Source organism: Manis pentadactyla, chromosome 7 (assembly GCF_030020395.1).
Source record: "Manis pentadactyla isolate mManPen7 chromosome 7, mManPen7.hap1, whole genome shotgun sequence".
Lineage (NCBI taxonomy): Eukaryota > Metazoa > Chordata > Mammalia > Pholidota > Manidae > Manis > Manis pentadactyla.
In genome coordinates this window covers 123,401,911-123,418,302 of record NC_080025.1, presented here as the reverse complement: position 1 = coordinate 123,418,302, position 16,392 = coordinate 123,401,911, and the positions used below count along the sequence as shown (strand labels likewise).

At 34.6% G+C, this 16,392-nt stretch overlaps 1 protein-coding gene across 6 annotated transcripts in view; it reads left to right on the top strand.

Annotated features, from left to right (window-relative positions):
* POT1 (protection of telomeres 1) overlaps positions 1–9,657 on the top strand; it is a 100,367-nt gene extending 90,710 nt beyond the window's left edge. For 2 of the 6 annotated variants that reach the window (XM_057504737.1, XM_057504738.1), the window contains exons 18-21: positions 1,949–2,037; positions 3,920–4,011; positions 5,630–5,735; positions 7,267–9,656. In XM_057504737.1, coding sequence (XP_057360720.1) covers positions 1,949–2,037; positions 3,920–4,011; positions 5,630–5,735; positions 7,267–7,379 — 400 coding nt within the window. In that variant the 3' untranslated portion in view covers positions 7,380–9,656. Of the gene's footprint in view, positions 1–1,948; positions 2,038–3,919; positions 4,012–4,207; positions 4,296–5,629; positions 5,736–7,266 lie in introns of those variants that run through there. The other 4 variants (XR_008998545.1, XM_057504739.1, XM_057504740.1 and 1 more) reach the window with 4 other exon arrangements.
* Positions 9,658–16,392: the final 6,735 nt, after the last annotated feature.

Below are 16,392 nucleotides of genomic sequence, written 5' to 3'. Positions count from 1 at the left end.
TTATTATTATTATCTTTATTTTTCTTCCTTTACTTTCTTTAGGTTCCTTTGGTTTTTCTTTTTCAAATAACTGAATGCTTACCTCACTTAATTCATTAATTTTTAATATTTAAATTTAAGTCTATTATTTTCCCCTTGAGAAAATAGCATACCTTTAACACGAAGTTTGATATGTAGTGTTTTTCTCGTCACTTCTAAATATTTCATAATTCCCATTATGACTTCTTTTTTGGCCATGAATTATTTAGCTGTGTTTTTTAAAATTTTTACACATGCATTTTAAGTGTTGTTTTTGTTTATTATTAGATTACTTTTTAACCAAATAGTGTAATGCATTTCACAATGAATCTTTGAGTTGTTTAGATTTGCTTTATCCTAGAATATGTTCATTCAGACTTTGTAAAGCCCAGATTTTAAAAAGAATGTGTATTCTATAATCGTTTTTCTTTATTCTATAAAGATTCATTGTTTAGTGTTTATTGATACTTACTTATGTCCATGAGACAAGCTTGTTAATCATATTCAAAACTTTTTTCCCTTTGTCTGTTTAATCACTACTTTGAGAGTGTGCTTAATGTCCTCTGTGGCAGTGTATTTGTGACATTCTCTTCTGTCAATGTTTACTTTACATATTTTGAGTCTCTTTTGCTGGTTCATTCAAATGGTTTAGTATTTCATCTTTCTGATGAAGTAATTAATTTTTTTTTCATATTTTTACTGTATCAGGATTTTTTTGGTTGGTAATTGCTTGATATCTTATTCTCATTGTCTTGCCCTCGTGTCTTGTGATTATTTTAGTAAGTCTCACAAATAAATAGATGAGTGTTTTAAAAGATGAGTTTAAAATATGTTAATTACTAACACATTTAGATTTTATTTCTAAATTTTATATTGTTTTCCACAACTATTACTATTTCTCTCTCCCCCATTTTTTGTTATTATTTTGCTTATTTTCTTCTCCAGTCTTCTATTTGATTGATTTGTAAAGATATCCTTAGTTTTCTTCTTTTTCCTCTTTTACTGCTTTGGAAGTAATGAATTCTCTATTTAATTTTTACTTATTACTCTCGATTTTTAATTTATGTATTTGGCTTTGTCAATGTTTAAAGTTAGTATCACAGCTCTTTTTTTAGGCAATAATATTTATTCATTCAATTAACTTTTTCTATTACAGAGGAAATTTATATGTATTTGAAGGGTGGAGGAGGATACTACTTAGTATAGTTTCCCTTTATTTTTCCCCAGTCTGCATGAAACTTTTGAATGTTGATTTTTTATGTTTTTTTCAAGTATATTTTCTTTCAACATCTCTAAAATTTATGATAATCTAGTAAAAAAATAAACTCCTTGTATTTAAAATATGTTTGTATGTAAGTAAATTAAAATACCTGTACTAAATAATGTGCAATTTTATTTTACTGTATAGTTTTAGGTTGATTTATATTACAAAGGATAACTATAGTATTAGGCATCATAAACTGTGAACCTCTAAAATTGTGCTTAGCGAATATATTACACAAAATCTTGCTTGTACCTACTTTAGTGAGAATAATTTTCACTTAATAGCTGTATTTAATTAAGACCTTGGCTATTATATATTGCTTATAGAGCCATAAAATGAAAGAGTCCTTAGAGACTATCTCTTGAAGTTTTTAATTTTATTGAATAAGGAAATTAGCCAAATTAATTAACAACCTGGACCTGGAACCTGTCTTACCTCAATTTAGTGTTGTTTATTCTGAACCATACTATCTGATTGCTTCTATTGTAAAAAGTTTTGTTTTTTTAATTCTATTTGAAATATAAACATTACAACATAGGAGGTGCAATACTCTTTTGTTTAATAATTTACTTCTTAAAGTGCATGATTGTACAGCAAAAATAAGTTATAATTAAATGTTACAATGAATTTTTAATTATTTTAAATTTTTTCTTCTATTAATTTCAGATGTAAACAGTGTTCTAACTTGAGACCAATACAAAGTCTAAATTCCCTGGTTGATAAAACACAATGGATTCCTTCTTCTGTGGCAGAAGGTTAGCTAAATTTCTGAGTCCCGCAATTTTAACTGTTTTTATATAAGTTGACCTAACTTATTAAATTCCAATATTTATGAATATAGTAAAAGAAGAGAAAAAAGGCTGAGCTAAAGTTTAGCTTTGCTTAAACAAAACCATTCACAATGATTATAATAAAAGTATAAAGTAAATGTTTAAAATACTTTAAAACTTAAAAATAATATCTGCCAGTATCTTTTAATCATTAATGCAGTAATTTGTTTTAGTGTTAATCATTAATTATAAATACAGATTCTGAAAAATCTTTCTGGTTGGTAGTATCTTGGGATTGCAAATAACTTTAGAGATAAATATTATAACTTTTTGCCAAATGCAAATCTTTAGTTGAAACAAGAATCTTTTTATATCACATTCTTAACTGTGGTCATCCATCCTTAGCTTAAAACTTTTTCAGTAGCAGAGGACTCATTACATTGTAAAGGAACATATCCTCTTAATTTTTAGGTAGATTTTAATAATGAAGCAAAATCTGCCCACCTAAAATTTTGTCATGGGCCATGTTTTATCTGCTAGAATTAGAGTACATCTGTTTCTTCTTCTACAAGATCAACAGACGTTGTACATTTGAAGATACCTATCAAGCCTTCATTGAGTCTTTATTTCTCCAAGCAGGCACCCTCACTTCTTGTGATATTTCCTACATTCCTTACTGTTTTTTTTCTCCTTCTCAGTAAACATTCTGCTTTACCAGTGCTCTTCTCAAAGTTTGACATTTAAAGCTGGAAACAGGACTGCAGGTGTTGGTCAATTCAGAATATAAAGAAAACTTTTATTTCTCTAAAATCGGACACTCTGCTTACACTAGCCTGAAAATTTCATCACATAGATATTTATTTGTATGTGTGTTTTCTTTCTTTTTTAATCTACCTGTATGAAACTGCTACCTCATATTTTGTGGTCCCATGAATTCCAGATTGCTTTTATATGAACTTCTTGCTGTCAAGATAGCTTGGTCTCCCTATCCTTTTCTTAACACATTGGTTTGGTTTGGGTGGGCCCTCAGAGTAACTTTTATGTTCAAAAGTTTTTTATGTAGCTTCTTGATTTCAGCTCACAGTTTTAACCTATTGAGACCTTTCAAATCCTAAAAATCAATTCCTCTGTATTAATAATTTCTGTCATGTGTCTATGCCCTAATTTATTCTTATAACTTGCCCCCTTAGTTTGTCCTATTTAAGTATGGTTTGCACAATAGAAGGCAGTATTCCATTCTATAAACATCTTGTGTTCCATATCTGAACATGAAGTTAGGTGTTCATTTTAACCTATAAGTTTTCATCTGATTTAGTATCTTTATTTTCTTCCATTTTCCTCATCATACCAAATTATGAAATCCCTGATTCTGACATTTTTGTCCATTCAACCAGGTGATAGCTCTTAAAAAATAAGTGATCCCTACACTTGTAATATAAAGGGGAGAGACATGTTACAAAGTCTTAAATATTGAACTGCACACTATTTTTAGAACATTTGATACTTTAATTTTGTCTTTCTAGGCTAACTTGCATTAATTGCTTTTCATGAATCAGTTTTTATGTTTTCTATTAAGTTATCAAGGTCATTTTAAAGGTACATTATATTAATATTTAATCCAAAAGGGTACAATTGCTCATGAGTCATCGGCCATATAAAGATAAAGTGTAATGTTCCAAAGTGAATCTGCTGAATGAACTTAATATTTTGGTATTGGAAAACAAAAGGCATATGTATAAGTTTTTCTTTATCTTAGTAAACAAAATTAACAAATTAACAGATACGGATGATCATAAAGCAGTTTTTACTTTACTTTGATGATAAGGAATAGAAGATTCATATGGATTGATCTTTTTTCCTTCACTAGTACTGGGTATTATGCCCCTTCAACATGTGTTTGTGATGACATTTACTCTGGATGATGGAACGGGGGTATTGGAAGCTTATCTCATGGATTCTGTAAGTAACAGAAGTAGTGAAGATATTTCTAAGAATTAATACACTCTTGGATTTTAATATTATATGTATTTATACCTACTTTATTACTGAGAAGATTTAAGGCAACTTAGACAAATTAATAAAATATGATACATAAATCTTAAATTATTCATGTGTTTACCTCTCTTGATTTTACACGGTAAATCTTCATATCCAGATAACAAAAAATTAAAGAAGAGGAATTTGAGGAGAGAGTCATTCTCCCTACCATGCAGAAATTCTACTCCAGAAGCCAAAAGCTAAAGTATGCCCTCATCCTCTGTATATTATCTTAGCATTTCACCAAGCTTTTTATGCCTCCACATTTCATATTAGAATGAAATTACTTTGATAGGGAAATAGTTATATTGTATAAAGCAAGGGAGCTCTCCACAAGAGTGCCCTCATTTCTGACAACAGTTCCAAGTTTGGGGGTTCCCAAGACCACCCCTCACTTCTTGACACCAGGTGCAAGTTCAGAGATCCCCAAGACCATCTGTCATTTTGATAATCCACTAGAAAGACTCACAGAATTTACTGAAAGCTGTTACACTCACTGTTATGGTTTATTACGGCAAACTTTACAGATTAAAATCATCCAAGTGAAGGAGTACATTGGGTAGAGTCCAGAAAACTTCCAAATGTGGAGATTCTAGTTGTCCTCTTCCTGTGGTGTTACTCTCCCGGCAATGATGTGTAACAGTACACGTGGAATATCACCACCTAGGGATGCTTATAGCTGAGCCTTAGTGTCCAGAGTTTTTACTGGGCTCTATCATATAGGCATGGTTGACTGCCCTTGCGCTTCATCTCAGTCATCAGCCCCTCTGAAGGACACATATAATACCACATGCCCCAAAGTCCCTGCCCTAAATCACATTGTCAGACTATATATATAGTATAACAAACAAGGATACTTCCGTCAGTCATGACATTCTAAGGGCTTAGAGATTACCTCCAGAAACCAAGGGCAAAGACCTGACTACTCTTAGGTTAAGGTTAAATTTTTTACTACACATATTAGGAAAGAATCTGGGATAAGGTTGAGAGAATTTTTCTCCTTTCAAAACAATTCATTTATTAAGTAAACATTTTATGAGCATCTGCTATGTGCCAGGTACTATTGTATGTAATGGGCATAATACATGTATAGCAGTGAGCAAAGCAAACAAAAATTTCTCCCTTCTCTTAAGAAGGTATAATCCTATAATCTAGTAGAGGAAGGAAACTTAAATAAATGTATGTCATATGTTATACTCTTTCAAACTTAACACTAGTTTTTTTCCTGTACACAAAGAGAATAGTAAGCCTCACTGTTTTCTAGTCATCATTATTCTTATTATCATTAACTCAAAGCAATTTATCTTGATTTTATATATATATATATATAAAACTATGTATATCTCAATACTGTTTTTAAATTAAAGTAGTAAATGAGAGTTTAAAATTCAAACTAGTGCTCTAATTCATGAATTCTCTAATCTTGATAAAGTGGCACAGTCTAGATTATTTTACTTAGGTAAGATTGAAATACTTTTGTGTTAATTATGACTTTAATAGAAGATTAATATAATTTCCTTTTCTATATATTTTTTAAAAGGAAAAATTCTTCCAGATTCCAGCATCAGAAATACTAATAAATGATGACCTTCAGCAAAATATGGATATGATAATGGATATGTTTTGCCCTCTAGGATTAAAAATTGGTAGGCAATAGTACTTTAGCAATCCTATTCATTCTTTTTTTTTGGAATGATACCTAGTATATATCTAATCTGTGGACTTTATGAGGTATGAAAACTGTGAAATCTGAATCCTAATAATTTAAGTACTGAATGATTACTGTGTGATAGGCCTTTTGATGGAGACACTGGCATGGACAAAATAGGTTTGAATATAATTCATGAACTAAAAAACTTTTTAAAATATCTTAAAATATGATAAAGGGGAAACAGAGTTGATACTATGTTTATGCTTACAAGCATTTTCATTGAAATTATACCAACAGGAATGAAATTTTGACAAGAAACATTTCCTGTAACAAACTCCATTTAATTGGTTTAATTCATTCATAAATTTCCTATTCAATATCAACTTGTTTCAAATTTTATTTTTTACTCTACTAATTATTTTTTATCAGCTTTAGTTGATTTCTGGATAATATTTGATTCATCAACCAGATCTTCAGGGCAAATTGTATTGGTTGCACCTACACTGAGTTTTCCTTTTGTGGCCATTGTTTCTGTTTATGTTGAAACATGTGAATCTAAATCATATTAAGACAATTTTCTAACAATTTTTCATCAGTAACAGATTTTTCCAGCTGCAGATTTAGCTGTTGTCAGTTTAACTTTTGTTATAACTTTTATAGGGTATTTTTAATCAGGTTTTTGTTTTCCCCTGGTCAGTCTTTACATTTTACAACAATTCCAGAAAAAAAATTTTTTTTTTTTTAAACATCTGTAACAATGTTTAACTTACATACTTTTATTGGATGTCAGTTTTAACTTTTGTTAGCTGTTTGGATTCTTTTGGATAGATTTTGGGAAATAAAACTGCCGTATCAAAAAGCACTGGCTTGGTAGGCTTATGATACATACTTCCAGATTGCTTTCCATGAATATTTTATCTCTATAGTTCTACCAGCCATGTAGGACAGTGCCTATATTGCTTAATCCTTGACAATGTTGAGGACTATATTAAAGGTCTTTCAAAATTGAATTGAAGAAACATTAAGAAACTTTCCTAGATGTTATTAAATAAGTTTGTTGTAATCATGACCAGTTTGGAAATCCCGTTCACGGCGGCTGACAGTGCCAGAATGCCGCATCTGGAACCTGGTGGGAGTTTCGGCTAGATGAGTGTAAGGGCCTGAACTGGTGTGAACTTCAGGCTTGGTTTCTTTGCATTCAACCAAGAAAAAAAAGGTCAGAAAGAAATCAGCAGGAAAAAGGGACAAAAATTGGGAATGAGGTGGCTTACTGCATTTGCTGTCAATTTTGAAACCTCCCACACTTACTTTTTCCCTTTGTTGAGAAAAATTCAAACTAGTCAGGATTGCTGCAGTACAGTAATATTAATACAGTATGTATTTAGAAGAGCAGATAATCTTAAATTTAGTAAGTATGTTTACTTTTCAAACTAAACTAAATGTGATGATTTTTCTAGCTAAACATTGTACTTAAATACATATTTCAGAGTTACCTGTTTAAATGGACTTCTTTTTTTTTTTTTAAGATGCATATCCATGGTTGGAATGCTTCATCAGGTCATACAATGTCACAAGTGGAACGGAGCAGCAAATTTGCTATCAGATTTTTGACACCACAGTTGCAGAAGATCTTATCTAATACTGCCATTCAACTTAGCATATGTAAAATATTATAATTTTAGAAAACATTACTGTTTTCTATGAGAGTGCTACAAAACATTAAATATTTATTTCTGTAGTTTATTTTCAGTTTTAACCACTATTTAAACTTTTTTGACAAATAGACATTGTATTATCTTAATGCCTTCTTGTGAGTAAGTAAAAATGATCCTGTTGCTGAAAATATCCAGTATGATAGCTGGTAACTATAAAGGAAAAAGAGACATTGAATAAATAAGGACTACATTTTCATTTACTCTTGAAGTCCTTGTAAATAAACTATTTTGTTATCCTACACTCAAAACCACTTTCCCTATTCGCTTTTTCACATGTCAGCCACTGGTTTTTATGCCGTGAACCATCCCTGGTTGAGCTGCTTTTTCTGCCCTGCTATTTATAGCAGCAGTATTGATCATTTTAGCATAGGTACAGGATTAGAAAACATCCTTACATTAAAACTGTCAATTTTTGCCGAGTCCAGGGTATGCAAGGCTTGTGGTTTGATTCTGTTTTGTTTTGTACAAAGGCGTCTGCTTAAACCAGTACTCTGTAAAGAAGTGCTTTTCTGAGTGGGCTTTGGTGTATTTAAGAGTGATTTAGTTTAAGTATAGATGGCAGAATTGCTTTCTCTGAGTGCTGCTATTTAGGATAAATTTAGGATAAATCCATTTTTTAAGACCTAAATTATGTACTTTGACTGCCTGTTTTGCTACGTGATATTAGAAGTTATTCCATTCCATCTCAACCTAATAAAGTGCTCAGATTTATAATGTTAGTGACTTACTTTGTATTATCCTTCTTATTTATAGTCTTCTGTATAAAATATACATGTATTTCAGGTTGAGCATTGAATGAGATGTTAATTCAGTGTAATTGTCTGCTTTTTACCTGAAAATGTTTGTCAAATTTAAATCATGAATATTCAGTTTTAGACAAATCCTATATATTTGTATGTACATGTAGATTTATGTATGTTATTTGCTGAAGACTGAGAGATACTGATCTGCCTAGCTCAGTATTAATGAAGAATAAATAAATGCACACATTTCAACTCTTTCATTTATTTGCCCCATGATGAACTGAGGCATGATTTGAGACAAAGCATCAGCAGGAATATCAGTATAGCAGAAATTTAGGACTGTCTACACACCAGGAACTGTGCTAAGCACTTAACATGTGTTTTAGTTTCACAACATCCCATCTTCCTGATAAGAAATCTGAGGATTGATTGATGAGCTGACTTGACTGAGTTCACACAGTTATTAAGTGCTAGTCAGTGCTTGAATCCAGGCAGGCTCTGTCTAGAGACTGCACTGTTAAACACTCCAGAAATCTGAAGCAAAAGCCAGCATGGGGTCTTCTGCAAATGAGTCCTGCCTTAAATATCTGAGATAACTTTAGAATTAGATTATAGGAGGAGTCAGTGGTGTGTATCCTTACTATCAGAAGGCTTCTAACGCATTACTGGCAAAAAGGATTGAATATCTAATTTCCTTTTCTCACAATAACTGAATTCTTCTAGTTCCTGAGTACATTAGCACATCTGCAGACCTAACTACCCCATCCACCCATCACCAAATTATCAGCTTGTTCCAGAAAGTGAGAGACGGATGCTGCTGATTGGGGGATATAAACTCTCGGTTCAGAACATTTTCAGGGAAAATTTTTTAAGAAACCTACCATTGAGCACATAGATTTCAGAATTGATAGTATATTAGGGATACAGAGGTGAGAGAGACATCCCTTCAGTAAGCACTCAGTCCACAAGGATAGGGGTCAGAAGGTACAGCAGGCTCACAGTGTCACCCTGGGCCATCTCCAAGCTAATGAAGTAAAATTCTTCATATGAATCTTCATGACAGTGTCATTTTCTCTGTTCTTTTTATTTTTATAAACCTCAACATTGTCATCATTTGTTTTTTAACTTTTCAGTTTTGAATAAGAAGCATTCCATCAACACCTAGTATTAATCCATGGTGACATAATCATGAACCAAGTGTTAGGTGAATTCCACTTCTGGAGAAATAATTAGAAGGTAGTTCAGTGTGCTCAGATTTGAGCCCTCTCCCCTTTGTTGTCCATGTGAAAACTGATAGAGTCTTCCTGTCATATTTTTAAATGATGTAAATTTAAGAAAGTCCTTTGTGTACAGCTTCTTCCTGTGTTTCCAGTCTCTGCAGCATCTGCTATGTTAGATACTCCTGCACTGTTGCCTGTAGCCCCTCACTGCATGAGAACGAGAAGGCATGGCAGAATACTGACTGCTCTGAGGCAGTCAGTCACTTTTTATCTAGGTAAGATAATGAAAAATGCACTGCTCGCAGGCTCTTTCTGTGGCCACCTCAATTTTACTGCTCCATTTGTGGGAACTATACATGCTGACATGCAATGCATCATTCCCCATCTCTTTTTACCCCTAGTCATATTGCACATTGGAGTTGTTTCTAAATGGATACAGAAGGACTGGTGTTGATGGAATAGAAGGAGCGGAATATGTCTCTGTCGACCGCTTCCACGCCAGAGGGACTGGCTGCCCAGTTTTTCAGTCAGCATAGATCCTGGGCCATAGCTACTTGCAGGCCACAGGAATGGGCCAGCTTTTCCCTGCCCTCTTCCCGGGTGACTGTGCCATTCTGTCTCCGAAGTCAAAGCATAAGTTGTCATTACTTACGTCACTCAATCCAGCCAGTTCTCTTCTATACTTTCTGGAAGCTTTTCTTGGTATCTGGGGAAAAGGCTAGATTCTTCTGATTATTTTCAAGGTGTTTTATCCAGTTGTGCTTTTATCCAGAAATATTTTTAGTAAAAGTAACGTGCTGATAAGAATTTGAAACAATATAAAGTAGAAAAAGTTTAACTAATCCTACTCTAACTAGTACCCCAGGGGAAACCACTTTTTTTATAATATCATTAATGTACAATTACCTGAACAACATTCTGGTTACTAGGCTCCCCCCTATTATCAAGTCCCCACCACATACCCCATTACAGTCACTGTCCATCAGCATAGTAAGATGCTATAGAATCACTACTTATCTTCTGTGTGTATACTGCCTTTCCCATGTCTGCTCCCCCCTACATTATGTGGGCTAATTGTAATGCCCCATTTTCCCCCTTATCCCTCCCTTCCCACCCATCTTCCCCAGTCCCTTTCTCTTTGGTAACTGTTAGTCCATTCTTGGGTTCTGTGATTCTGCTGCTGTTTTGTTCCTTCAGTTTTTTCTTTCTTCTTATACTCCACAGGTGAGTGAAATCATTTGATACTTGTCTTTCTCCACCTGGCTTATTTCACTGAGCATAATACCCTCTAGCTCCATCCATGTTGTTGTTGCAAATGGTAGGATTTGTTTTCTTCTTATGGCTGAATAATATTCCATTGATTCCATTGTGTAAAAGTACCACCTCTTCTTTATCCATTCATCTACTGATGGACACTCAGCTTGCTTCCATTTTGTGGCTATTGTATATAGTGCTGTGATAAACATAGGGGTGTATATCTCTTTTTCAAACTGGGCTCCTGCATTCTTAGGGTAAATTCCTAGAAGTGGAATTCCTGGGTCAAATGGTATTTCTATTTTGAGCATTTTGAGGAACCTCCATACTGCTTTCCACAGTGGTTGAACTTGTTTACATTCCCACCAGCAGTGTAGGAGGGTTCCCCTTTCTCCACATCCTTGCCAACATTTGTTGTTTGTCTTTTGGATGGTGGCCATCCTAACTGGTGTGAGGTGATATCTCATTGTGGTTTTAATTTGCATTTCTCTGATGATTAGCGATGTGGAGTATCTTTTCATGTGTCTGTTGGCCATCTGAATTTCTTCTTTGGAGAAGTGTCTGTTCAGCTCCTCTGCCCCTATTTTAATTGGCTTATTTGCTTTTTGTTTGTTGAGATACATGAGCTCTTTATATAAATTGGATGTCAACCTCTTATCAGATATGTCATTTATGAATATATTCTTCCATACTGTAGGATGTCTTTTTGTTCTACTGATGGTGTCCTTTGCTGTACAGAAACTTTTTAGTTTGATATAGTCCCACTTGTTCATTTTTGCTTTTGTTTCCCTTGCCCAAGGAGATATGTTCATGAAGAAATTGCTCATGTTTATGTCCAGGAGATTTTTGCCTATATTTCTTTCTAAGACTTTTATGGTTTCATGACTTACATTCAGGTCTTTGATCCATTTTGAGTTTACTTTTGTGTATGGGGTTAGACAATAATCCAGTTTCATTCTCTTACATGTAGCTGTCCAGTTTTGCCAACACCAGCTGTTGAAGAGGCTGTCATTGCCCCCATTGTATATCCTTGGCTCCTTTATCATATATCAATTGACCATATATGCTGGGCTCTCCATTCTTTTCCACTGGTCTATGGGTCTTTTCTTTTGCCAGTACCAAATTGTCTTGATTACTGTGGCTTTGTAGTAGAGCTTGAAGTCAGGGAGCATAATTCCCCCTGCTTTATTCTTCCTTCTCAGGATTGCTTTGGCTATTTGGGTTCTTTTGTGGTTCCATATGAATTTTAGAACTATTTGCTCTAGTTCATTGAAGAATGCTGTAGGTATTTTGATAGGGATTGCATTGAATCTGTAGACTGCTTTAGGCAGTATGGCCATTTTGACAATATTAATTCTTCCTAGCCAAGAGAATTTCCATTTATTAGTGTCCTCTTAAATTTCTCTTAAGAATGCCCTGTAGTTTTCAGGGTATAGGTCTTTCACTTCATTGGTTAGGTTTATTCCTAGGTATTTTATTCTTTTTGATACAATTGTGAATGGAATTGTTTTCCTGATTTCTCTTTCTGCTAATTCATCGTTAGTGTATAAGAATGCAACAGATTTCTGTGTATTAATTTTGTATCCCGCAACTTTGCTGAATTCAAATATTAGATCTACTAGTTTTGGAGTGGATTCTTTAGGGTTTTTTATGTATAATATCATGTTATCTGCAAACAGGGACAGTTTGACTTCTTCCTTGCCAGTCTGGATACCTTTTATTTCTTTGTGTTGTCTGATTGCCATGGCTAAGACCTCCAGAACTATGTTGAATGAAAGCGGGGAAAGTGGGCATCCCTGTCTTGTTCCCGATCTTAAAGGAAAAACTTTCAGCTTCTCGCTGTTAACTATGATGTTGGCTGTGGGTTTGTCATGTATGGCGTTTATTATGTTGAGGTACTTGCCCTCTGTACCCATTTTGTTGAGAGTTTTTATCATGAATGAATGTTGAATTTTGTCAAATGATTTTTTAGCATCTATGGAGATGATCATGTGGTTTTTGTCTTTCTTTTTGTTTATGTTGTGGATGATGTTGATGGATTTTTGAATGTTGTACCATCCTTGCATCCCTGGGATGAATCCCACTTAATCATGATGAATGATCTTTTTGATGTATTTTTGAATTTGGTTTGCTAGTATTTTGTTGAGTATTTTTGCATCTATGTTCATCAGGGATGTTGGTCTGTAATTTTCTTTTTTTGTAGTGTCTTTGCCTGGTTTTGGTATTAGAGTGATGTTGGCCTCGTAGAATGAGTTTGGAATTTCCTCCTCTTCTACTTTTTGGAAAACTTTAAGGAGGATGGGTATTAGGTCTTCACTAAATGTTTGATAAAATTCAGCCATGAAACCATCTGGTCCAGGAGTTTTCTTCCTAAGTAGTTTTTTGATCACCAATTCAATTTCTTTGCTGGTAATTGGTCTATTCAGATTTTCTGTTTCTTCCTGGGTCAGTCTTGGAAGGTTGTATTTTTCTAGAAAGTTGTCCATTCTAGGTTATCCATTTTGTTACCATATAATTTTTCATAGTATTCTCTCATAATTCTTTGTATTTCTTTAGTGTCAGTAGTGATTCTCATTTCTGATTCTGGTTATGTGTGTAGACTCTCTTTTTCTTGATAAGTCTGTCTAGGGGGTTATCTATTTTGTTTATTTTCTTGAAGAACTCACTCCTGCTTTCATTGATTCTTTCTATTGTTTTATTCTTCTCAATTTTATTTATTTCTGCATTAATCTTTATTATGTCCCTCCTTCTACTGACTTTGGGCCTCATTTGTTCTTCCTTTCCTAGTTTCATTAATTGTGAGCTTATACTGTTCATTTGGGATTGTTCTTTCCTGAGGTAGGCCTGTATTGCTCCTTCTTAGCACAGCTTTCACTGTGTCCCACAGATTTTATGTTGTTGGATTATTGTTGTCATTTGTCTCCATATATTGTTTGATCTCTGTTTTTATTTGATCATTGATCTATTGATTATTTAGGAGCATGTTATTAAGCTTCCATGTGTTTGCGGGCTTTTTCATTTTCTTTGTGTAATTTATTTCTAATTTCATACCTTTGTGATTGGAGAAGCTGGTTGGTACAATTTCAATATTTTTGAATTTACTGAGGTTCTTTTTGTGGCCTAGTATATGATCAATTCTTGAAAATGTTCCATGTGCACTTAAGAAGAATGTGAATCCTGTTGCTTTTAAATGGAGAGTTCTGTAGATGTCTGTTAGGTCCATCTGTTCTAATACATTGTTCAGTGTCTCTGTCTCTTTACTTATTTTCTGTCTGGTTGATCTGTACTTTGGAGTGAGTGGTGTGTTGAAGTCTCCTAAAATGAATGCATTGCATTCTATTCCCCCTTTATTTCTGTTAGTATTTGTTTCACATATGTAGGTGATCCTGTATTGGGTGCATAGATATTTATAATAGTTATATCCTCTTGTTGGACCAGCCCCTTTATCATTATGTAATGTTCTTCTTTGTCTCTTCTTACTTTCTTTGTTTTGAAGCCTGTTCTGTCTGATACAAGTACTGCAACTCCTGCTTTTTCCTCCATTAGTTGCACGAAATATCTTTTTCCATCCTTTTACTTTCAGTCTGTGTATGTCTTTGTGTTTGAAGTGAGTCTCGTAGCCAGCATATAGACGGGTCTGGGTCTTGTTTTTTTATCCATTCAGTGGCTCTAAGTCTTTTGATTAGTGCATGCTGACCATTTACATTTAGGTTGATTATTGATAGGTATGTACTTATTGCCATTGCAGGCTTCAGATTCGTGGTTACTAAAGGTTTAAGGGTAAATCCCTTACTATCTAACAGTCTAATTTAACTCACTTCTGGTGCTATTACAAGTACAACCTAATGGTTCTTTTTTTTTTTCCTCCTTTTTCTTCCTCCTCGATTCTTTGTATGTTAGGAATCATATTCTGTACTCTGTCTATCCCTTGGATGACATCTGTTTAGCCTTAGGAATACTACCATCTATAGTAGTCCCTCTAAAATGCACTGTAGAGGTGGTTTGTGGGAGGTAAATTCTCTCAACTTTTTCTTATCTCAAAATTGTTTAATCCCTTCTTCAAATTTAAATGATAACCTTGCCACGTAGAGTATTCTTGGTTCAAGGCCCTCTGCTTCATTGCATTAAATATATCATGGCACTCCCTTCTGGTCTGTAAGGTTTCTGTTTAGAGTCTGATGATAGCCTGATGGGTTTTCCTTTGTATGTGATCTTTTTTCTCTCTCTAGCTGCTTTTAAAAGTCTGTCATTATCCTTGATCTTTGCTATTTTAATTATTAGATATATTGATGTTGTCTTCCTTGGGTCCCTTGTGTTGGGAGATCTGTGCACCTCCATGGCTTGAGCAACTATCTCCTTCCCCAGATTGGGGAAGTTTTCAGCAATTACCTCCTCAATGACACTTTCTATCCCTTTTTCTCTCTCTTCTTCTGGTACCTCTATAATACAAATATTATTCTGTTTGGATTGGTCACACAGTTCTCTCAATATTCTTTCATTCTTAGAGATTCTCTTTTCTCTGTGTGCTTCAGCTTGTTTGCATTCCTCTTCTCTAATTTCTATTCCATTTACCGTCTCTTCTACTACATCTAATCTGCTTTTAAATCCCTCCATTGTATGTTTCATTTCTGATACGGAATTTCTTAATGATTGAATCTCTGACTTACATTTGTTCCTGAGTTCTTGAATATTTTTCTGTACCTCCCTAAGCATGTTTACGATTTTTATTTTGAACTGTCTTTCAGGCAGATTGGTGTGTTCAGTTTCATTTGACCCTTTTTCTGGGGTTTGTGAGATATTGGTCTGAACCATGTTCTTTTGATGTTTCATATTTCTGTGTGGTGCCCAATAGTGCCCAGAGGCTCCAATCTCTGGAGCTGCTCAGCCCCTAGAGTGAGGTTGGGGGTGGTAGGAGAGCTGCTCAGCCCCTAGAGTGAGGTTGGGAGGAGGAAAGATATGTTTCCTGATTCCTGTCTGCGGTGTCTGTCTCCGGTGTCAGAGCCAGTGGGCTGAGCACACAGGTGTAAGCCTCTGTGCTTTGCATCTATAGCTTTTGTAGGCTGAGCCTCCTTCTGGCTGGCCAGCGCCAGTGCAGTGATTGCCAGTTTGTCAACCGGTGCTGGCAGGCTAGGAGGAAGTTGCAGCAGGCTGTGTGTCACAGTGGGGGGCCTTGGAGCTGAGTAGGCAGCCAGGGGGATGGGGTGCCTGAAGCTCCTCAAAGTTCCCAGCCATCTGGGCAGAGCGCGCCCAGACAACCTTGTCCAGCTCTCCCCTCCCCCACACAGCAAGCTCCGTGCAAACCCCGTTCCTTCAACAGCCCTTCAACAGCCCTCGAGCTGCTAGGAAGCCTCTCAGACCACCTGCCTTCTTTCTTGTTGCTGTTTTAGGGTTAGTTGTATCAATTAACTACATTTTCATACTATTTGTGGTTTTGGGGGGAGTTCTCCATCTCACCTCTCATGCCAACATTTGAATCAGGAAACCACTTTTAATAGTCAGAAGTATAATTTTCCAAACTATGTTCCCTCAGAACATGTAAGTATGTATAGGCATACATTTTTTAAGTAATATGCTATATTTCTGCAACTTTCTTTTGTCACTTTATGGAGTAGACTTCATTTTTTAATAGAGAAATTTGTGATTAACATAAGTAACTTTTTGGGAATTCTCTCTTTTTGGTAATCGTTTTTGGTCTATTTCTATATCAATGCCTATTTTGG